At 47.8% G+C, this 22925-nt stretch overlaps 8 protein-coding genes across 8 annotated transcripts; 6 read left to right on the top strand and 2 right to left on the bottom strand.

Moving 5' to 3' along the window:
• Window positions 1-3006: 3006 nt before the first annotated feature.
• On the top strand, window positions 3007-6772 carry GLAREA_08956 (Ras GEF; the record flags this gene model as incomplete). Its single annotated transcript, XM_008077917.1, has 2 exons — window positions 3007-3576; window positions 3629-6772. The coding sequence occupies 2 exons, from the start codon at window positions 3007-3009 to the stop codon at window positions 6770-6772; spliced, it is 3714 nt and encodes a 1237-aa protein (XP_008076108.1).
• A 1726-nt stretch (window positions 6773-8498) lies between these two features.
• GLAREA_08955 (UROD/MetE-like protein) lies at window positions 8499-10922 on the bottom strand (the record flags this gene model as incomplete). Its single annotated transcript, XM_008077916.1, has 3 exons — window positions 8499-10571; window positions 10633-10852; window positions 10912-10922. The coding sequence occupies 3 exons, from the start codon at window positions 10920-10922 to the stop codon at window positions 8499-8501; spliced, it is 2304 nt and encodes a 767-aa protein (XP_008076107.1).
• A 1400-nt stretch (window positions 10923-12322) lies between these two features.
• Window positions 12323-13683, top strand: GLAREA_08954 (PLP-dependent transferase; the record flags this gene model as incomplete). Its single annotated transcript, XM_008077915.1, has 2 exons — window positions 12323-12999; window positions 13065-13683. The coding sequence occupies 2 exons, from the start codon at window positions 12323-12325 to the stop codon at window positions 13681-13683; spliced, it is 1296 nt and encodes a 431-aa protein (XP_008076106.1).
• Window positions 13684-13883: 200 nt separating this feature from the next.
• Window positions 13884-14483, top strand: GLAREA_08953 (uncharacterized protein; the record flags this gene model as incomplete). Its single annotated transcript, XM_008077914.1, has 1 exon — window positions 13884-14483. One exon carries the CDS (start codon window positions 13884-13886, stop codon window positions 14481-14483), a length of 600 nt encoding a protein of 199 aa, XP_008076105.1.
• Window positions 14484-15098: 615 nt separating this feature from the next.
• On the top strand, window positions 15099-15473 carry GLAREA_08952 (uncharacterized protein; the record flags this gene model as incomplete). The annotated part of the gene is made up of 1 exon (XM_008077913.1): window positions 15099-15473. One exon carries the CDS (start codon window positions 15099-15101, stop codon window positions 15471-15473), a length of 375 nt encoding a protein of 124 aa, XP_008076104.1.
• A 532-nt stretch (window positions 15474-16005) lies between these two features.
• On the top strand, window positions 16006-18769 carry GLAREA_08951 (dsRNA-binding protein; the record flags this gene model as incomplete). The annotated part of the gene is made up of 4 exons (XM_008077912.1): window positions 16006-16556; window positions 17026-17690; window positions 17745-17777; window positions 17826-18769. 4 exons carry the CDS (start codon window positions 16006-16008, stop codon window positions 18767-18769), a joined length of 2193 nt encoding a protein of 730 aa, XP_008076103.1.
• A 552-nt stretch (window positions 18770-19321) lies between these two features.
• GLAREA_08950 (Ubiquitin-like protein) lies at window positions 19322-20425 on the bottom strand (the record flags this gene model as incomplete). Its single annotated transcript, XM_008077911.1, has 4 exons — window positions 19322-19822; window positions 19876-20026; window positions 20074-20287; window positions 20338-20425. 4 exons carry the CDS (start codon window positions 20423-20425, stop codon window positions 19322-19324), a joined length of 954 nt encoding a protein of 317 aa, XP_008076102.1.
• Window positions 20426-20977: 552 nt separating this feature from the next.
• On the top strand, window positions 20978-22196 carry GLAREA_08949 (PapD-like protein; the record flags this gene model as incomplete). Its single annotated transcript, XM_008077910.1, has 7 exons — window positions 20978-21017; window positions 21063-21133; window positions 21193-21215; window positions 21268-21326; window positions 21383-21498; window positions 21551-21685; window positions 21738-22196. 7 exons carry the CDS (start codon window positions 20978-20980, stop codon window positions 22194-22196), a joined length of 903 nt encoding a protein of 300 aa, XP_008076101.1.
• Between the last annotated feature and the right edge of the window lie 729 nt (window positions 22197-22925).

The following is a 22925-nucleotide window of genomic DNA, read 5'->3' as shown; positions in this document are numbered from 1 at the left end:
GGTCCCTGAAGGCTTGAGCCTTGAGCACAACCTAGTCAACCGGGGTTGGTTGGCCCCACGCTGGTTGGTGCTGGGCATCGTCGCCGCGTCCGGGTGGCTTTGGGTTTGCGGTACTGAAGAGTAATATTGAATGCCCCGTGTTGAGGCTGGACAGTCAATCGTGGGGGTTCCTATACAGAATGTTGACGCGATAACACGGTCGATTCTGTAGTGGTCGACAGGACTGTCCACGACTTGAAAATGTGAAAATCGCGTCTCTCTTGTTGGTGGTTTATCCTGTTGTGATTCCGTGTTGATACCCAAGCTGGGGAGAGCTTGGGATGACAGCGAAAGCGGACGATGCAGAATCCCAAAAGCGGCCGAACCAAAGCTAGAGAGAGGCCGTATCTGCTATTCCAAAACCTCGAACTTGCAGACTGCGGCATCGAGGTGGAAAAGAGTACAGAGTCGCATTTGCGAGATACAATTTCTTCCAAATCAGATAGATCGACATTCTAGCAGCTTTCGTTGGCTGGGGAAACGCTTGTTCAACCACAACTTTATTTCCCTGCCTATCATGGAGCGTGCCAGATATTGTGCGGACGGGGTCGAAATGAAGCCTAAAAGAATTGCGACGTCGAGAAATCGGGAGGCACCCGGGGGGTAACCTTATGCTGCCACACTCAGCCGAGCAACGACAACGAAGCGTCGCAGGGGAAGGGCGCGTGTGTTCAGAACGATTCTTCAACGACATGAGGATGCAATGAGGATGCGAATCACGAGTAAGTGATGCAGGAGACAATGGGTGAGTTCGTCATGGCGAACCAAGTAGAGTGAGGCCAGCGTTTGAGGAAGTGCGGAGAAAGAGGTTGATGAAGCTGGCTGCTGTGGAAGGAGAATCCAATATCGTCCCCCATATTATAATCGGTAGAAGGTGTCAGGTGTATATTAGTGGCCTTTTCGTACTTTGGTAGCGTTGCCATAAGCTCATGATACATTGGAGGTGATTACTCCTGTCAGATTGACTGAAGATGGAATAGGAAGTCCTGGTAAGATGTTGCTGCAAAATGCGAGAGACGACGGTGATATCCTATTTGCAGCCGATCGGAGCCGGGTGCTGTAGAAAATCCAGGAACCATATTCAGATCTCAGATCCGGTTTGTGATACGTGGTGTCCATCTCCGATGTTTGTTTGTTGGGTGTTGTTGTTGCATGAGGAGAGTGGTGTTGGGTCCAACCGTTCCATTATACGGTACCTCGTGAGGTAAGCAGGCGAATTGCTCTTCTTCAGATATCAGATAGGTCTATCGTAGCTGGAGATGATAGTTTGAGAATGGACTCAGCTCTGTCCTAGTTGCCCAATCTTTGCTATGTAGGGTAATTGTCTGCGGTTGTTGAGCAATCATATTTTCTGGGTAATGGCATTAAGTGAGTACGATTCAAACAGGAATCCGTATTCCTCTCCCATCTCCATTTTCTCGCTTCTCTTTGATCATGCATCTACAATGGCCTCGTCGTACAGTCTCTTGGTAGCCCGTGTCTGACGGCTTTCTATGCCACGCTTCACACCCACCGACCATCCCGTTACGCCTCTTCTCTACCCCTTCCTCGAGCGTCATTATTCCCTTGAACGCCAGTAAAGTCAGAGGCACACGCAGCATCGAGGGAGCACAAGCTGCACCGCCAATAAAGGTCTAGCAAAATGCAAGGAAAGAACGACTGAAGTACTCCGTATGTGACTACCAGACTCTTTCAAGTTATCAGAACCATACACCACTCACTCCTCTTTTACTGATTGATTGATTGACACTTCTCCTATTTTCTTCCCCTCCATTTGCTCTTTGCTTTGCACTCCAGTTCTCTAAAAACCCAATCCAAAAACAAAAACAAATTGCAGTCCAATCCCCCTCGACGATAAATTGGTGCCTCCTCTATTCGGCAGATGCCCTTGCATTCAGAGCACCAGCCTCCCTTACCACCATCATCCCCGAAGGTCCAAGCAATCTCTCGAGCCCTGTCAACCAGCAAGACCCATCCCATACCCACGAGAAGTAGACGGGGGGGCTCTTCATCTGAGTTGGGAACCCTAATAGATACCAACGGTCGCCACGGTTTGCCAGAAGTTCCTTTTTTCAATCATCTCCAACGCCAGTCGACGTACATCCACCCCTCCAAGCAAACCGCCAGTCGTTGTCAACGAGTGAGAACGTGGAGAGAAGACATCGCCGACTGCGATTGAGTGAGCATCGCGAGGAAAAGGAAGAAGCTGCCGTTGCGAGTTTCACGCATTGATGCTGCGCTGCATCATCACCAGAACACAAACTACATCCGAGACCCTACGCATTGGCGAATTTTCTTCCGCTCGGTTTAGATACCTGACACATCAATCGGCTTTCGCTCGACCAGCAATTGATTCGACCGCCGCTGTCTGACTCGAGCTCGAAGCATAATAAGAAAGAGAGATCTTCTTGCGGCAGCTTTACAACCCTTTCGAGTCCGAGACCAGGTATCCCAATTATCGACTCAATAGCTAGCTCCCCTGTCAACAAACGTCCTGGCCAGAACCTCGAACCTCGTAATTACAACATCAACGATACAATAATCTGCGATTACTCTACGCTGGACGACGATCGGCATTGTTAAGCCCTGCATAATTGATAGTCGTCGAAAGCGGCCCGAAACCCAATATCCCAGTTGATTCGTGAATTGGTATGTCAACATCGTGACATTCCTTTGCCCCCTTCACCACATTCCTCCTTCCCCTCCACAACACCCAACTGACCTGCGTCTTAACACCGATAGTACACACCATTTGGAGGCAAAGTATCGCCAGGAGAAACACTGGTTGCGGAAGCAGGACTTTGATCACGGACGTGGACCGTACTTTTTCTACGTTGCATAGATTCTGGAACTGGGATCTAGAGGGAGAAACTACGAATCTTGGGCGACCACACGAACAACTATATACCAGTGGAACTCGACGGTTTTACACAAGCATTCCATGGTATCTTCTCGAGACGGTTCAACATGGTGATGGCCGACGAGCACTCTGCACGTTCGAGCATCCATGTTCTTCCGTTGAATATCCTCAAAGACCATTCTCGTACGTCGAGCAAAGACTCTAAACATTCGAGGAATATGTCATCGAAAGGCAGCAATCGAACCGGAGCATCAGCGAACAGTCAATCACAAATCACACCACCAGCGACACCTAACGGCTCTCAGGAGGATCTCAATCAACAGATGGAGCCGTTGCAGCCGGTATTTCACAATTTTCTGCGAGCGTTTTATCCATTTCATCCCACATATGCCGTCGCGGACTCTACTGTTACTCTACCACTGAATGAGGGAGACGTTATTTTGGTTCACTCAATCCACACCAACGGGTGGGCTGATGGAACTCTGCTTGCCTCTGGCGCCAGGGGCTGGTTACCAACGAACTACTGCGAAGCTTACGACCCTGAGTCGATGCGGAATTTGCTAAAGGCGCTGCTGAATTTTTGGGATTTGTTGAAAAGTGGGTTAGCTACCGATAACGAAGTGTTTGGCAACCAAGAGTTCATGAGAGGAATTATCGCGGGTGTTCGATACCTACTTGTCAGTTCGACACCGGCTTGTACGACCGTGTACGATTGCTAACAACTTATAGGAGAAATCTAATAGTTTAACGCGCGAGTCGCCGATTGTTCAGGGCAACGATGGCCTTCGAAGGAATCGGAAAGCTCTTCTATCAGATCTCTCATCGCTGGTAAAAACAGCGAAGCGATTACAGGAATACACCGCCCGACCACCCCAGACAGAGACTGAGCCCGACGATGTCAACAACACCGTGGATGAGATGATTCTAAAAGCGTTCAAAATCGTCATCCGAGGAGTCAGATTTCTTGATGTGTGGGAGGATGATTGTCGGTCGCGACAACCATATAACCGGGTAATGGCAACTGTTGCAGAAGAAGTTTATAACCCCCCAACGCCTCCCGCGGATTCGACGTCATTCGATGGTTCACAACATGGAGACCCTGCATACGATGCGGTATCTCGCAGGTCGAGTCGTAGTTCGGCAACCGGTTTGTCTGGTTCGCAACCATCCGATGAGCAGACGAAGCGACAGTCATACAAACGCATGTCAAGCGCTTATTCGTCCAACGCGACAACTTCTCGTCCGCTTTCCATGACAAGACCAGCTTCGATTCATATGAAACGGCAGTCTGTTTCTCACCGTTTGTCACTTACAGCCTCAATCCCAGCTGCACAGCGAGAAAACCTCGTCTCGGAGAAGTTAAATTCCAGTCACGATACATTTCTGTCATTTTTGGGCTCCTTCATTGGTCGGTTACACCTCCAATCACAGTCAGCAGCCGAGCTACTGTTCTCTGTCAAACAGTCTGTCACAGCAGGACGACAAATGCTTGTAGTAGTCGAAGCGATATGCGCACACGACAGACAGAGCGGCGAGGCTTTGGAGGCTTCGCGAGCTGCAATGTACGACCGTATCAACAAACTGGCGGTTTCAGCACGGGAAGTAATTAATTCATCCGCCATTGAGGGGGACGATGTGGTTATGCCCCAACAGAATAGCGGCCTGCTAACGGCTGCTACAAGTTGCGTTAAAGCTGCAGGAGAGTGCGTAGCCAAAACTAAGTTTGTTATCGAACGGATAGGTGATTTTGAGTTCGAGCCGCAGAGCGACAATCTTGGTACCCATGCACCGGCTATTGACGCTATTGTCGAGGACCAGTCCGGTGAGACTAAGGCGTTAGAAAGTACTGATGAAGTAAAGCCAGTATCACCTAGTCCACCGGACATCCCACCGGAACCTGCCAGTCGCCCTCCGCCACCTCCCCTAATTATTCCAACGTACGAAAAACCGCTTCCGGAAGTACCTACGAGCTCGACATCCCCAGATGAGGAAGAAAGTCAATCACATTTACTGCCAGTAAACACGAAAGCGATGCAAGAAAATGAGATGGTGGAGAGTGCAACGACAGACTCCTCAATGGGGTCATCTAGGAGATCACTTCTCCCGCCACTACCAAACATGACAGGTCCCCTCATGACGAGTGGGGACTATAGTCCCTCAGAGATATCGTCCGCACACGACAGTGATTTCCAGTCCTCATTTAGATCAGGTAGCATTGCAATTTCAAGTACAGGTACAAGTAGCACATACCTCAGTGGGCTACGGGACTCGGAGTCGAGTATCCTGTCACAAGCCTCAACTCGTGCCACCACCCCGGACCTCTCACAGTATGTTCCACGAACGCAACCTTCAATTTCAGAACTCAGCCTATCTGGTAGTCAGTCAACGCTCGCGGACGAGATTGATGAAGGCGAATCGAAAATGCTGGAAAAGACATTTGCGCACGAGTTACTCCATAAGGATGGCCAGATTACAGGCGGAACGCTTCCAGCGTTGGTTGAGCGACTCACTACACATGATTCAACTCCGGATTCCATGTTCGTTTCGACATTTTATCTTACTTTCCGCCTTTTCGTCACGCCAGTAGATCTCGCCAAAGCATTGGTAGACAGATTTGATTACGTTGCAGAAAGCCCGCACATAGCTGGGCCGGTGCGTTTAAGAGTGTATAATGTATTCAAAGGCTGGCTAGAGTCACACTGGCGCGACCTGTCTGACAATGAAGCACTCTCCGTTATCGAACCATTTGCGACAGAGAAACTCAGCAAGGTTCTTCCAGGAGCTGGGAAGCGTGTATTGGAACTGGCTCAGAAGGTGACATCTACTGATGGACCGTTGGTGCCCCGCCTGGTCTCGTCTATGGGCAAGACATCAACGTCTCTCGCTCAGTACGTTCCTGCTGATACGCCTCTACCACCCTCATACATGAGCAAGAGTCAGATCAGTGTGCTGAAAAACTGGAAGATGGGTGGCAGCAACCCAACGATTCTAGACTTCGATCCATTAGAACTTGCTAGGCAGCTTACAATAAAGGAGATGAACATTTTTTGTTCAATCATGCCAGAAGAACTTCTAGGATCAGAGTGGACCAAACGCTCCGGCTCGAATGCAGTCAACGTCAGAGCAATGTCAACACTGTCCACGGACCTTTCTAACTTGGTAGCTGATACCATCTTGCAATATGACGATGCTAAGAAGCGTGCAACGATTATCAAGCATTGGATTAAGATTGCCCACAAGTGTCTCGAGCTCAACAACTACGATTCCCTGATGGCCATCATCTGCTCACTGAACTCTTCGACTATCGTGCGCCTGAAGAGAACTTGGGATATGGTATCACAGAAGCGAAAAGACATGCTCAAGACCCTTCAATCCATCGTCGAGCCTGACAAGAATTATGCTGTCCTCAGACGTAGGCTTCATGATCACGTTCCGCCCTGTCTACCCTTCGTCGGAACCTACTTGACTGATTTGACTTTTGTCGATGCTGGTAATCCTGCCACAAAGCAGCTCCCCGGTGTTGGTGATGGCGAGGGTATGTCAGTTATTAACTTTGACAAGCACACTCGGACTGCCAAAATCATTGGTGAACTGCAAAGATTCCAGATTCCCTACCGGCTTCATGAAGTCCCCGACCTTCAAGAATGGCTTCAGGCTCAAATTGTACGCGTCAAGTCTTCCTCGGAACACGAAAACGTACAGCAGTATTATCGCAAGAGTCTTCTGCTAGAACCACGAGAGACTTCACACGCAAGAACAAGTCCAATCGAAGGACAAAGTCCATTCTCGTTGAATCAAAAAGAGAAGTTCGACATCTTTGGCTGGACCCACTCGAGGGAGAAGGCGCAATCAGCCCCAACCTCGAGCATTTGAAGTCTATATTATATAGACGATTCCCTTTACGACTACCCCCACAACACACATCATACCCTCTTCACGAAGTTCGACCGTTCGATTTGATACCCACTTTGAATAGCGTTTTAGCGAATGATCTTTGGCATCCTTCAAGGATCCGGTAACCATATGGCGTTCTAACGGTTATGGCCTCATGTCAGATGACGGCCGGCGCATTTTTTCTTCATTATCTTTTGTTCCGAATACCAATGATTACTGGTTGAATACCATCTTGCAATCGCGGCTGGCTGCCACCATTGTATTACCCGTCATTGTACCCCAGCACCCCTTGTTTTCGCTCTGACTGGAATAGAGAGCTCAGGGGCAGGATGAGATCTGGAGATTTGGAATTTCCCTGGGCCTTATTGATAATTGTATACACCATTTCTGTTTTCTCTTATTCAACCCTTTTTTGTATCTGCTTTAGTTGCTCTAATATGCTTCTGTTTTACTCTTTTTGCCTTTGGCTTTGTGGCATGTATGTTTGGAGGTGGCGTGGATGAATATGGAATGGAAATTGGGAAAAGGGTCCGAGGAAAAGCATTTAGGAATTGTTGTCCTGCTTCTTTGTGAGCGGATCAAGTTGAGATCATGGGGCTCACGCCTTTCCAAAAAATGTCGTCTGTTGTGTTAGGTGATTTGGTTTCGGGCCTTGATTGCCCTCCCTTTTGTACATCAATCGAGGCACTTGTACGGACCTGAGCAGGAGAAGGATGAGAGCAAAACATATTTGATAAGCAAGGGCATGGCAAAGGGCTGATAATGAGAAGCTGCGGCTTTTTCCATCATCATCATCATCACGCTATTAGCATCACAGGAGGCTTCTAGTGGAAATTCTTGAGTACGATTGAATTACTCGGATACATTACAAATGAAATAAAAATAAGTTAAACAATCAATGTCGTTTGTCTGTCCTGCTTTCGTGATCTTGTTGCTGTGAGGAAATACAGCCGTTACTTGGTATTTTCATTCACCATCGCATAACCCATCAACTTGTCCGTCTTGACACGATCTAGTGATGATACATATCTGTTCTTAAAGTTTGTGTCCGTCCGTATTCACTGATGCATTCCTCATACGGTCTAGCACTGCCGGTCGATGTACTCTTCGACATTACTCCGGTGAACAGGCGCAAGACATGAGGTACATCGTCAAATCTTTCAAGGAAGCTAAGCTACTCATTCCTCTACACATAGTGAGCAAAACCGTTCCCGGAGCACAAATATTTCAATGCGAGCGGAGCGACAGATCAAGGTCATTCATCACAACGGCAGGATTTGAATGAGCAAGGAGTTTGTTTCCCGGTTGAAGAGGGTTATATTTTCTACTTTTTATAGTCTCGTCCATCTAATAATCATCGTGACATGTGTCACTTCCCTTTTCACAAACCGCTGTCTATATCACAGGAAAACAAACGTTTTCGTCGCTTATTACAAACTTACGCCATTGCCATGTTCTCGATAGATGTCCGGTTGATGGATCATCCCCGCCCCGCCCTTTATGCTGTTGAAATTCACAGATGGTGTATATCCCGCTCCCCATGACCAAAAAATAAAACGAAATTGACTTTTTAGCTCTTCAAGAGCCTTGACCAGAAACGCCGATGTTGAGATCGTCTCCACCGTCAAGTCCCAAAGACCACAGTGCTCATTATTCGTGACCTAAAACTCCTTTAAAAGCAAAATTTGTGCAGTAAGCAACATGCTTATTTCTTAGCATATTTCTCACGGAAGAATTTAGCAGCGTTGACCATGTTGACCAAAGCGGCCTTGGTCTCAGCCCATTGTCGAGTCTTAAGACCACAATCAGGGTCGATCCAAAGTTGCTCAGGCTTGAGGTATTGCAGCATTTCCTCGATTCTGTCCTTGATCTCTTGCTCGCTTGGAACACGAGGAGAGTGGATGTCATAGACACCTGGTCCAATGTGTCGTGGGTATGCCTCATCGACGAAGACCTTGAGAAGCTTAGCATCGGATTTGCTGTTCTCGATGGAGAGGACATCAGCATCAAGAGCGGCGATGGCGTGGAAGAAGTCCTGGAACTCAGAGTAACAGAAGTGAGAGTGGATTTGAGTGGAGTCTTGAACACCGGAGACGGAGAGACGGAAAGATTTGACAGCCCAGTCGAGGTAAGCCTCGCGCTCCTTACCGGAACGAAGAGGAAGACCCTCACGAAGAGCAGGCTCATCGACCTGGATGACAAATACACCGGCAGCCTCAAGATCAACAACCTCATCACGGAGAGCGAGAGCAAGTTGCTCAGCTTGGACGGATTGATGAATATCGTCACGAGGGAAAGACCATCGCAGACAGGTGATTGGACCAGTCAACATGCCCTTCATTGGCTTCTTGGAGATGGACACGGCATATTTGGACTCCTTGACGGTCATTGGTGCTGGGCGAGAGATGTCACCAACAACAATTGGAGGACGGACACATCGAGAACCGTAAGATTGGACCCAGGCGTGAGTGGTGAAAGCATATCCATCGAGACGCTCACCGAAGTATTGAACCATGTCGTTTCGCTCTGGCTCACCATGAACATAGACATCAAGGTCAAGTTCCTCTTGGATCTTGACGACATCTTGGATTTCCTTCTCGATGAACTTCTCGTATTCCTCAGCGGTGATCTCACCCTTGGTGAACTTGTTACGCTGGATACGGATTTCCTTGGTCTGAGGGAAAGATCCGATGGTAGTGGTTGGGAAAAGAGGAAGTCCCAAGCTCTTTTGTTGCTGTGCAATGCGGACTGGGAACTCGCTCTTTCGGTTGTAGTAGTCTGGAGTGATCTTTGATTGACGATCCTTGACTTTAGGGTCGTTTGTTCGCTTGGAGGTAGCGCGGGCTTGAATTGATTTGGCGTTAGCCTCCAACTCAGCGCGAACAGCAGCTGGGCCATCAGTGACAGCCTTAGCGATCACTGCAACCTCGGATGCCTTCTCGACAGCGAAGGAGAACCAATCAGCAACCTCGGGATCAAGCTTCTTCTCGCTTGCGAGAGTGTGTGGGGTATGGAGAAGGGAGCTGGAGGTAGCGACAATGACGCGGTCTTTGCCGAGCTTCTGAACAGCGGTCTCGACGGTCTCGATAGCACGCTTGAGGTTGGTCTTCCAGATGTTACGTCCATCGACGACACCAGCGGAGAGAATAGTCTTTGAGCCGAGAGCAGAGATGACAGTGTCAAGTTGCTCTGGGTTGCGGACCAAGTCGACGTGCACAGCGTAGATGTCTGATGGAAGAGCATCAATGTTGTGGACGATATCACCAAAATATGTGGCAAAGACGAGCTTTGGAATCTTGTCACCTAAGCTGGCAAGTTTCTCATATGTTGGCTTGAAAGCAGCCTTGGTCTTTGCTGGGAGATCGAAGACAAGAGTTGGCTCATCAATCTGCACAGTCTCGGCACCAGCCTCCTTCAGCTTGGTGAGGAGCTCCTCGTATACCGGGAGGAGCTTCTCAAGAAGGTCGATAGGGTTGACGGTCTGATCACGATCCGGCTTTCCTAGGTGGAGGAAAGAAACCGGACCGACGAGAACTGGACGAGTGGTGATACCAGCCTCCTTAGCCTCGAGGAATTCGTTAACGGCCTTTGGATTTGGGTTGAGCTTGAAGGTCTGGCCATCCTGGAAGGTTGGCTTGACATAGTGGTAATTCGAGTCGAACCATTTCACCATCTCCAAACTTGGGACATCAATGCCATCCTTCTGGTGTCCACGACCCATAGCAAAGTACTCATCGATAGCATCGAGACCTTGTGTTGTGTAGCGAGGAGGAGCGACCTGTAGAAAGAACAAAAATTAGCATTTGAAACTATGAATGTGATGACATATGGATACTTACGCCGAAATCTTGGATGTGAGTAAGAACTTGATCGTAGAGGGCAAAGTCATTGCTAGGAATGACATCGACACCAGCCTTCTTCTGGATATTCCAGTGCTCAAGACGAAGTCTCTTGGCCTCTGCAAGGAGGTCAGACTGAGAGATCTTGCCAGCCCAGTAAGCTTCGGTGGCCTTCTTCAAGTCACGGTTGACTCCCATGCGAGGGAAGCCGAGGATAGATCTGACATCAAACGACTGTTAGCGATGGCCCTGTGAAAAATTGTGTAGGCTTGGACGTACGATTGAACCATGATTGCGGCTGTTCAAATTTGGTGTTCTGGAGTGAAAATTACTTCACGAGAGTCCGTCTCAGCTACCAAAGGTGAATTCTCAAGGCAGGAGAAGAGACGAGGATGGAGAACAGTATACGATGATCTGTGGATCAAAGTAAAGTTATATGGAGTTTGAAGGGGAAAGAGGATGTGAGATGAAGGAGAAGAGGAGCGGTGAGAAGACAATAATGGAAAGATTTTGTGTGTAGAGTAAGAGGGGTTGGCTTGCAGAAGTCCCTGCGAGGCGAGGGGCAGCTAGAGCTAGATCCCGAAGCGGTTTAGCGGGGACGATGTCGATATCGATCAAGTTGACCTGAGGTTTCAATACAGTCAGATGGCGCAATCCTCACTAGACTCCAGTAGTCTTTTCATCAACAGCTTCAGACGGCGCAGACGCGAACGTCCAGATTCGAGATAAATTGCTGGCCCAAGGTTGAAGGAAGAACATTTGCCCGCCAGACCCCCGGGTACCTGAAAATATATGAAGTTCATATCGACGCCCATTAAGGACCTCAACATTTTGGATGTTATCTCGACCGTTCGCACCCATGCAAGCTGCCGCTCCACCCTGGTGCTCCTCGATGCTCCTCGAAGGCGGAAGCCGTTGGGTTTAAAATCCTACCACGAAGCCAAGCAGTCTCTTTGGCTGGTGGATTCGACTATTTCATGTACACGAGGCAGCTGCACGCTGTGGATAAGCTCGCGGAGGACAAAATAAGTAGTAGTCGAAACACAATATTTCTTCGATTAAGTTGACGAAGTCGTATATTTGGTGGATTAACTGAGAACATTATTTCTGTTCCGTCGATTTTGTTTAGTAAATAAGACTCTGTAAGCTCTGTTCGAAGGCGACTTTTTATTCAGTTCAAGATTAGTGGTAGGTGACAATTCCTGGTTGCTCTACGCAGCAAGGCTGTATCGGGCACTCGGTTGGTCTCGAAGCTGCGAGACCAACCTCAATTCCCTTCCACGTTGCCTTCGAAAGAAACCCTCTATCTTCCGAATCATCGTTCTCATCCAGTCTACTTGTTTTGCCGTGCGGTGTTTATTATTCTCCTCGTTTCATTTTCCCACATTTAAAGCAATGAAGTCGTTTTGTTTGGCTCCCAAGAATATTTACAAAATTCAGATAAATATTTGTTGCATATCGCGTTGGGCTCATACGCAGGGAAGATGCAACGTGTTTCCCATATCATAACCCAATATTGCCGCTTTGATGGCAGGACCCTCAAGCTATACGAATCGCGTCCGTCGAGATCCATGCAATTTGCTGCTCAAGCCGAACTCAGTCACAGTACGGGGTGAAAGACACCGCGTTTGACCACGCATACCCTCTGCTTACATTTTGATTTTACGCTGACCACACCTATCCATCAGCTATGAATTCCAAAGTGCCATTCGGCAGACAAATGCGAGAGACGCACTTCGGATTCGCTCCTTCATTTACACCTTTTAATCATGGCTCATATGGTGCCACCCCACTCTTAGTCCTACGAAGACAGAAAGAAATACAAAAACTTGAGTTGGAACGTCCAGACCCCTTCATCATATACGATCTCCCGAACCTGATCGACGAGTCGCGCAAGGCTGTGGCACCTCTACTGGGCGCCTCTGTTGACGAAGTCGTCCTGGTTCCAAATGCTAGCACGGGAGTAAACATCGTTTTGCGTAACCTCAAGTTTGAGGAGAAAGATGTTATTGTTCATTTCAGCACCATATATGATGCGTGCGAGCGTGCAATCGACTCTGTTTCTGCATTGACACCTCTTACCGCAAGATCTATTCCACTACAGTATCCGATCGAGGACGATGAGATCGTACAAAGGCTTCGCGACATGGTTCAAAAAGTCGGGGACGAAGGTCTCAATGTTAAGATTGCCATGTTTGACACGGTATTGACGTTCCCGGGAGTACCAATGCCATGGGAAGCATTAACAGAAACATGTAAAGAGCTTGGTGTTCTCAGTTTAGTCGATGGAGCTCACGGAATTGGCCATGTTGACTTGAAGCAACTTGGTAGCATCAGTCCAGATTTTTTCGTCAGTAATTGTCACAAGTGAGTTATCCTCTCATCGTCGAGCTATGCGAATCTTGGAGATACTTGACACTAACGATCCCTAGATGGCTTTACGTGCCTCGTGGTTGTGCTGTATTTTATGTACCAATTCGCAATCAACACCTTATCCGCAGCTCATTACCTACCTCTTATAGATATCGAGAAGATGAATCGCCTGACTCTAATGGCAAGTCACGTTTTGTCATGCTCTTTGAATTCGTCGCAACCATGGACCACTCCTCGTACTGCTGCGTACCGGCGGCAATAGAATTTCGGGAAATCATTTGTGGAGGAGAAGATGAGATCATCAGATACTGCTTAGATCTTGCAGCGAAAGGCGGACAGCGGGTAGCTGAGATTTTGGGAACCAAGGTCATGGCAAACAAGAGCGGCTCATTAGCTAGATGTTGCTTCAGCACTGTCATGTTACCCTTGGTGCTGAAGGATGGGAAAGATCCTGTTAGCAAAGGAGAATTTCACACAAAAGACGTATCCAAAATCAAGTCGTGGCTCAACACCACAGCCTTCAAGGAGTTCGATACATACTTGCAGACCGATTCGCATGCTGGAGCCATGTGGGTGCGCCTCAGTGCTCAGATATACCTAGAGCTCGGTGACTATGATTGGGTTGGTTCCAAGCTGAAAGAGCTTTGTGAAAGACTTGTTGATCAGGGACTGGATTAAGCAACATGTTCTGAAACACTTAAACCCTCAAAGAAGTTTCACTTTCGTTGTTAGTACAAGCTAAAAGCACAATGTTTCAGTAGCGTCTGGAAGTAATTGCTTCCAAATTGAACTCATTATGTCTTTGCTCAATCATCAGACATCTGTATAACTCTCAAAAGCATGCCATTACAGCAACCACAGAACAACCGGCCTTCAAAATGGCAGTCAACCCCGCTCTAATGAGCTCACTCAGTTTGGGCACATCCCGCAAACAAAGTCAACCCGAAGCAGCAGTATCTACGGCAGCACCCACGGCAAAACGACACAAAAACCATCTCCCTATCAAAACACACGACAAGATGATCTACACAGTGTGGAAACAAAGGGAAAAATTCAGCTATGACTATTATGTGCCGGAAGACCCCTTCACCAGCAAACTCATCAAGATGTACCGCAGTCTCCACGACGCCAACATCAGAGTCCGAGTCGAGTTTGAGAAATGGAGCATGAAACACAGACACGAGGATCCATTTAGTTTGGTGACGGAGTATGATCTCACTAGTGCTAAGCCGCATTTTTGGGAGGCGCCGCTTGAGGGAGATAATGAAGAGGAGGGGAGGGGGACGAGGGTTCATGTTAAAGAGGAAATTGTTAAGCGTCATGGGTCTGAATACGAAAGGAGGTGGGAGTGGAAGTTGCCTGGTGAGGAGTCGGATAGTTATGAGGATGAGGATGATGATGAGGAAAGTCATGAGGAAGAGTCTGAGGAAGAAGAACCGAAACTTTCTCCTGAGGAGTTGAAATTGTTAAGGGAATGAATTTTGTGGGGGCCTAGGGGCAAGCCGAGGTATTGAAGTTTATTTTGAAGTATAAACATGGAGTTCATTGTGAGAGAGGTAGGTTTGGGTTCTAAAAGACTGGTACGGTGCTTGAGGAGTGCATACGAGTTAAACGCTACGATATCAAATGCCATTATTTCAACTATATTTCGATTCACTATTAACGTTATTAGTTTTCTGCTGAAGTTATTGATTGTACCTCTAAAAGACATCATGTTGGTTTAATGATCATCAGCCAAAAACCAAACAGCGTTATTGTTGTTCCTGCTCGATTGGATTGGCGGGGATATGATCTGCAAAATTAGTACGTTTCAGTAGCGTATCTTACACCCTAACGCGCCCTTCCTCAGAATGTAGAACATTATGTATCAAACCCAACTGATTGACAAAATAACACTACCTAAGACTATCACCATGGTACGAACCAAACAACCGGCGCGGAAGCTGGGAGATGTAGAACGAGCTGAAGCTCCCGCAAAGGGCTCGGCAACGTCATCCCGCAAGCGAAGCCAAAGAGAAGCAGCAATACTACCGCCCCCAGCTAAACGTTAAGCCAAAGAACCATCTGCTCAGACACCCAAAACGGACAATGTAATGGTATACGCCGTCATGAGAGACACGATCCAGACTTCAAAAGGCGACTACTACCAAGATGAGGATTACACAGAAACCATCGAGTTGTATTTTATTTTGAAAGATGCGAATACAAGAGTACGAGCCGAATATGAAGACTGGAACGGCGACGTCTCCAATCATGAGGAATTCAACTTCGACTTTACGGGTGGAGGCACGCATTTTTGGGAAATGTTGGATACTCTGGAGGTTGAGGGTGTTCGGGTGTATGTTAAGGAGGAACCGGTCAAAGGTCCTGGCTCTGAGCCTGTGAGGGTTTGGAAGAGAGCGTTGCCTGGTGAAGGCTCAGAAGAAGGGTCAGAGAAAGACTCAGATGAAGACTCGGACGAAGATTGACCACCGAATATCTAATATATGTATGACTGAGTATGGTGGACTCTACCACGACAATTACTATTGATAGGTAAGCGCTAGTCAAACTTGGAAGCGTTGATAATATCGCTGATGAAATGACAGTGAAAGCTTCAATGACATGTACCATTGTACAGATTTAGGAATCTTCTCATACTGTAGCAGCCTACAACATTGAAGGTCAATTTGACGGTACAATTGTTTCAACCCAAGCAAAAGAAACGTATTCACTATATCGCAACATCCCAAATCCACTCTGTTCATGAGAATAAGTTGGAAAGACACCGTACTGTAACACCTGCCATAGTGTTTTAATTTGGATAGTTGATTCTTGTTCAAGTTGGCCTTGACACGGACATGGTCTGCAGTCGTGGATGTGTGTCAAGGATGACTAGGACCCCAAGTGTTTACTGCGAGGTCTGACGACGCGTCTTGAACTGTTTCTGCTCCGTCCATATTGGTCTTCCCCACCAGCACATTGTTTGCAGTGAAAATTTACCTTGATCAATCATTTACCATGGCGGCTTGCGAGACACTCGACACACCTGCAGCCGTACCTACGACAGCACCAGTTCATAAGCGAACTCTAAGTGAAGCAGACGGCTCTGTAACGTTGCCACCACCACCAGCAAAGCGACAATCGAACGAGTCACCCAGCGCAGCACCTCTGGTTCGAGATCAGAAACCAAAACCCAAAAAGATTGAGCCAATCACCGTTTACGTTGTCAAGAGAGATACCATACAGACTGCCAAAGGCGCGTTCTATCAAGATGAGGATACCACAGAGACACTTGAAATTTATGCAACTGTCGAGGACGCAAACAATAGAGTGCGTTTGGAGTACGAGGAATATGGAGGCGAAGTTGTCGGAAGTGAAGAGTTTGAGTGCTTTATGACCGGTCCAGGCACGCATTGTTGGGGCGCTGACGCAACTTCCGAGGATGAGGGAATTCGCGTTTACGCTGACAAAATCGTTGCGCGAGGTCCTGGCTCAGAGCCCGCTAGGAAGTGGACGAAGCCATTGCCTGATGGGCAGAAAAGTGAAGAAGAAGAAAGTGACGAAGAAGAGTAGCGTAGGAAAGAAAACAGCGAAACGTAGGGACAGCTGGAGCTCAAAATCGCAAATTGTTGAACCAAAGAAACGAAGATAACGTTCCAAGTCCGGTAAGGTATTGAAGTTATTTGGGGGCCTGATTCATAGCTGGGTGATGGAAAACATCGGCATCTGTACAGATAAACAAAATTTGAATTACATGTCATGTCAGTATTTCTGTCAGCCCATATGTATCGTTCTGGAGAGCTTCGGATATTTCACGTGATATCGTGTTATCAATGCCTGAAATGTCAGACGCCGAGACTGAGATGGCAACCTAACGCGACGCGACCAAGGACACGAATAGAAACGTCATCTATATCCCAACTTTCCATTCATCAATGCCAGGACCTCGTACATCCTTTTGCTCTTGAGCTATTAGTGAAGATGCCAGCGTATATATCTCGGTCAAAATATGTGTTCTTCAATAGCTAACAAATCCAGACCCGGGGAGCAACACACCCTCGCCTCAGGCGGACGAGTGATCAACAACCCCTTCGAAGAAGCCAAACCACGAATCTCAGAATACACAGCCCAAGAAATCGCAACACTAGCCTCCAAGCTCGAAAAACAACTCGGTCCCGAATATATTTCTGCTCGTCCGGGAGCTGGGGGGCAAAAGGTTCATTACGTAGCCGCTGAAAAGTGTATCCAACTCGCAAATGAAGTTTTCGGCTTCAATGGCTGGTCATCACAGATCAAAGAGGTGCAAGTTGACTTTGTGGACGAAGATCCCAGGTCCCAGAAAGTGAGTCTGGGTTTATCTGTGATTGTGAGAGTTACATTGCGGGACGGAACATTTCACGAGGATATCGGTTATGGCCATATGGAGAATGCGAAAGGAAAGGCGGCTGCGTTTGAAAAGGCAAAGAAAGAAGGTACGACAGATGCGTTGAAGCGAGCACTGAGAAATTTCGGAAACGTGCTGGGTAATTGCATCTACGACAAGGAGTATCTGAGCAAGGTTACAAAGGTTAAGGCGCCCCCTACGAAGTGGGATGTGGACAATTTACATCGTCACCAGAGCTTTGTGCCAGCGCCTAAGAAGGAGGACACCTCTGCGAGGACTGTTGAAGATAAGCCCGGGAATGCTGTAAATATAAGTCTAGGTGCGTTCTTATCCTTTGGACATCAAGAAGCTCTTCATTAACGACGATTCGTAGTTTCCGAAGATACGTTTGACGACGAATTTGGGGGTAAGTTAACGCAGATTTCCTCATTTAGTTCTGAACTAACGTTCATAGATTTCGATGATGCGGATTTCAGCGTTGCCGATCCCGATGGCCATCCAGACGAAGTCGTTCTTTCTGACCCGCCAATAACTTCGAATCATTTTCAAGGAAGGAATTCTGTCGGAGCTGGGAAGCCTCCTAATCAAACCAGAGCCGTCACAAACAAACCGCAGCAAATGGCTGCTCCGCCTAACCGACAGCAAAATGGGGCACCTGTTATTAGTAACGTAGGAAACCCAAACGCACAACCTCAAACACCAAACACCGGATTCAACAGATCAATCGGCAATTCGGCTCAGGGTCTCCGCCCACAGCCTCAACCTGGAGTCCCTCCACAGGCACAAGCTCAACCTGTCGCACGGCGAGTTCTCAACCAGCCAAGCAGAGATCTGAACTCAGCACCCCCATCTCCTATTCGCCCTATACTTACTCCTGACGACGTTGAAGTATCCATGCCACCTCAAGGTGCAGGTTTTTTTTCCGCACGTGGTATTAAAGAAACGATTGGACTAGACGGTAACGCAAAACCCAACGAGCCACTTGGCTCAGGACCCCCCGTCTCCTTACCGACTCATATAACCCCATTCAACCCCCACGCAGAATCACCTTCAATCCGCAAAACCCCAGGCGTAGACCATAAGTCTTCTAAACCTCTAGCTCGAGATGGAAAGCATGTACCTGCCTCGACCCAAAGTGCCGCTGCTACAGCTACGGTACCAACTGCTGTAACTCCAGGTCCTGTAACGAGAGGCAATGTAGTTAACCCGCAGCTAGATGGAATGAGGAGGATAGGGGCGCCACAGAGTCCTAGCCCCATGGCAAATAGGAACTCTTACAAGCCGCCTAGTAAGAGGCCTGTGGATTCCAGAGCGCCGCTCGTGGATTTGCCGGCGAACGGAGCTATGGGAGTGGTTGATCAGGGTGGGGATATGAAGAGGCAGAGACTTAATGGTTGAATTCTGAAACAAAATCCACTTAGAGGGATTGAAAGTATGTGATGGCGTTCTGCGGGAAACTAGGTATTACTATTGTATTTGGCGCTCGATTGCTGGATTGTGTGGAGTTTGGTGGGAATGGGGTGTTCATGGAAGCTTGGGCGAGGGCTTTTAGATTTGCTTTCTCTAGGTTTTGGGGCATTAGGTACTTTCAGGTTAGCTACAGATGGAGCTTGCTCGAAACTAAAATAACTACGTACTTTCAGACCTCGCTGTATTCGCATTTGCACGACGACATCGCATTTGTCTTGAGAAAATGAATGAGTTTTTTCACGCTGAAGGAAGGGATGTCACATTTGAGAAAGCGTACTTCGGCGAACTATCAGCTCAAAGATCATTACTTTACAGCATAAAACATAAGTATGCGATAGTCGCTTGCATTGTTGGCATTTATTATGCTGCCCATTTGCTGCTGCGCCAAACAGATGCATTCTCATATAAACGCCACCCAATGCCTTTGCGAAAGGCAACCCAAACGCCGTATTCCCTCAGATACATGTCTCTAGTTATGTTCTACTTGACGATGAGAACAGCACTGGGCACTAAGCCAGCCTCCTTGAGTGTCTTTCCAAAGTCTACGCTCCCACTGAATGTTTTCCTCGGGAAAGTCATGGTAAAGCTCTGGACCTCGGAAGCTCCTTCAGCCTGAAGTGCCTGAGCAACTTCGAACAGAGTCGTATCGACGCCAAAAGTCTTCTGTACAGTTCCGCTGGCTAGCTGTAATCTCAATCTGACCTCAGTATGTACCACATTCTTTCGCTCCCCGGCTGGAACCGGCGCTGGTGCTGGCTCTGCTGCGGCTTCGACGGCTCGGCCCTCGCGTTCTGCTTTTACCTTTTCGGCCTTGAGACGACGTTCCTCTTTGTCGGCGGCAATCTTTTCCTGAATCCGCTTCTTTGCGGCAAGATCTGATGCTTTCTCCTCACGCTTCTTCTGTGCTGCCTTGATCTGTTCACGTTTCGCTAGGTCTTCTTTGAGGTCTTGGGTTTCTCGGGTGGCCTTTTGTCTGATTTTCTGTGGAACATGTAATTAGTCCAGTCATTGGTATTCTCAGAAGGGGAGCCTACCTCGTTCTTTTTCTGCTCTTCCTTGTCGACAAGCGCCTGTTTCGCACGCTTCGCGGCGACATTGGCCTTCAACTCCGCAAGTCTTTCCTTCTTTTCCTCTTCTGTAAGTGGCGCAATTTCCTCGGTAGATTCGCTGAATTGATCGTGGGTTCTGTTTGCTCATCAGCAACTGCCGTTTGTTGTGGACTTTCGACTCACGTCTTTTCGCCGTGGAACTCAGCCTGAGCCTGACTGCGGAACTTCTTTCCACATATATCGCAGACTAGCGACCTGGCTACTTCACCAGCTGCCAGAGGTTTGGGTTCTAGCGTTGGGTTGTTTTCGTCGGCTGCTGCTTGATCATCGATCTCGGTCTTCAGCTGCTCGTCCGACAGGTCTTGTTTCTTCTCAAGCCATTCTAATGCGTTGCTTACTATCACCGCGTCAGGCCTCCCACGCAAAATACCATAGATGCGTGCTTACGGTTCCCGGTCGCTTTGATCGATAGCTCTGCTCGCCATTTATCAAATCCCATGCTTAGGAGCTGCTCCAAATCTGATGGGGTAGACATGGCGGGGTATTTTGAATGGTGCTATCAACACAGTTAAAGTGCTTTCCCTTGGAAGGTGTTGAAAGTATGGGAGGGTACAAATAGAAACTAGAGTGAAATGTCGTCTATGCTGTGATGTCCCAGGAAGAATTAATATTTTGAGGCGATGTCTATTAGGATTTACCAATCATGATGATAGGCTAGGCCCTTGCTGTCCTTCCACACAATGTCAAGGAGCTCGGACCCCAACATGCGCTGGAGACGGCGTTCAACCTGGAAGAATGACGACGGAAGCGAGGCCAAACCAATCATCCTTGGAAGTTCACGAGCGTCTGAATACCTTCGCAACAACTCCTCCATGAATCCTACAAGATCCCACAATTCGAACTTCTGCTACGCTGCTGCTTAACCGATCTTCTGTCGCCCGTCACCTCAATCATCACTATCTTCTAATTTTGCAATCAACCATCTTCGGTTGTCTTTGACAGCGCCGCCGTTTCCAAAACACCACGTTCCCGTCCAACACTACAATACCGCCGCCCACAAACACAACAACCCGCATCTAGCTTCATCATGTCCGTCGAGATCGATCCACAGGAGCTTGGCTTCCATCGTATGTTAGGTGGTAGAATCTGCGAGCGTATCTGACAGTTTTTAGGGCCCTTCACCACTGAGGTGTCGCAGATCCTCAAGATTAGAAATCCGAATCATACTCCAGTTGCTTTCAAGGTAATTAGCTGCCTCAAGGATGTGAGTGACGTTGCCGTACTAATCTCATAATTTTACAGGTCAAAACAACTGCTCCTAAACAGTAATTCTTCTCGCCCATTCCGAGAGTTTGGTGTACTGATATACATAAACAGATACTGCGTTCGTCCAAACTCTGGCAGAGTTGAACCAGGGAAGGAAGTCGAAGTTACTGGTATGTAGGCGGTTAGGTTGAAGTAGTGGAATTCGGTACTGACCGCTTTTGTCCAGTTCTTTTGCAAGCAATGAAGCAGGAACCTCCTCTTGACGCTAAATGTCGCGACAAGTTCTTGGTACAATCTGTCGCGATCACTGCTGACAAGGAGTTTACTAGTCCTGGGTCGATCGTAAGTCATCGCATCAGCAAGTCGTCTAGAGGGCGGTTCTAATGTTCTGTAGTGGCAGCATGTTGACGATGCCGAGAAATCATCCGTCCAGGAGAAGAAGATCCGTGTTGTCTATCTTGCCGCGGATGGGTCTGGAGTCGCCCACACCCCAATGAAGAACGGGGCTAATGGAGCATCACATGGAACCGTGAGTATAGTCTTGACTACCCTGAACTATACGTAGTTGCTGATATGTACAGTTTGAAACACCACAAAGCGGACCTCCAGCATACAGCACCAGCGCTCGTTCTCACTCTCCTGAAGAAGCCTTTACACCTGATGACGCTTCACGAAAATCTATAAATGCTCAAGGGCCAATCTCGCGCATCGAAGACGAACCAAGTAACGCACGATCCATTGGTGACGCCAAGTCTTCCGCAAGCAATCCTGCCACATCAGGATCGATTGCTTCTACAGTTGCAGCAGCTGTTCCACAGTCAGTGGACGAGTTGAAAGCACAGTTGGCGGACGCAAAGGCCACAATTGCCAGTTATGCAAATGAGGGCGGATTAAGAATGCGAAAGATTGCCGCCGGAGAAACATCGAATGCGACGGTGAACGATGTGGCACAGCGAGTTCAAGCCAACCAAGGAGTTCCTCTACAAATCGTTGCAGCTTTGTGTTTGCTCAGCTTCCTACTAGCCTACATTTTCTTCTAGGCTATCAAAAGCGGCGGCATGTATGATGAGAGTCACGAATCTGGCGCATGATGAACAAAATTCTGGGGTATACGAAGATTGCGGAGGAGTATGCAACTCCAATCGAATTCGGTGGGTAAAGTTCAAGATCTTTTGATTTCTGAAAATCGTGCTTTTGTTGGTTGGCGGGAATCTGCGAAAGACTATGACACTTCAGAAACTCTTTAAGCATAGTTCGCGCGGGTCTTTTAATCTTCTTGCTTCCAGATTTGTCACGACGCAACGCATAGAGAGGTGCTCTATGATGTCGCCCGATGTTAAACAGAATTGTGGTCTCATGACACTTCTACTTTACGACACTTATCTATCCTTGTATCTTATTGCAGTAGCGTCAATGGATGGATTTCTTTTAAGATAACGCACTTCTTGGTGAGCCTATTTTGGAGTTGAGGGAATTTGAACTTATTCGTAATGGTTTTCGATTGTGAATAGGAAGCTTATGCTCTATGTGATTTCATATTTTGGAGCCGTCTATGCCACATATTTTTGGGACTTCTATATGTTCGTAAACCCTGGTCGCCCCGATTTCAGTTTAGGTAAATTATGAAATCTAGCATGATCAGAGTTAATGTTGATTATGCGAATTTCATACTTATTTCGTGGTGGACAAAAAAGTGTCAATCACCTGCCCATAAATCTTGGACCGAATAAGTCGACTTCGAATAGAGCGTAAGAAGTCTTATATACTTA

This window comes from Glarea lozoyensis (assembly GCF_000409485.1).
Source record: "Glarea lozoyensis ATCC 20868 chromosome Unknown GLAREA1, whole genome shotgun sequence".
Lineage (NCBI taxonomy): Eukaryota > Fungi > Ascomycota > Leotiomycetes > Helotiales > Helotiaceae > Glarea > Glarea lozoyensis.
Note: the sequence above shows the minus strand (reverse complement) of the source record. Positions and strands in the feature narration are given on the sequence as shown.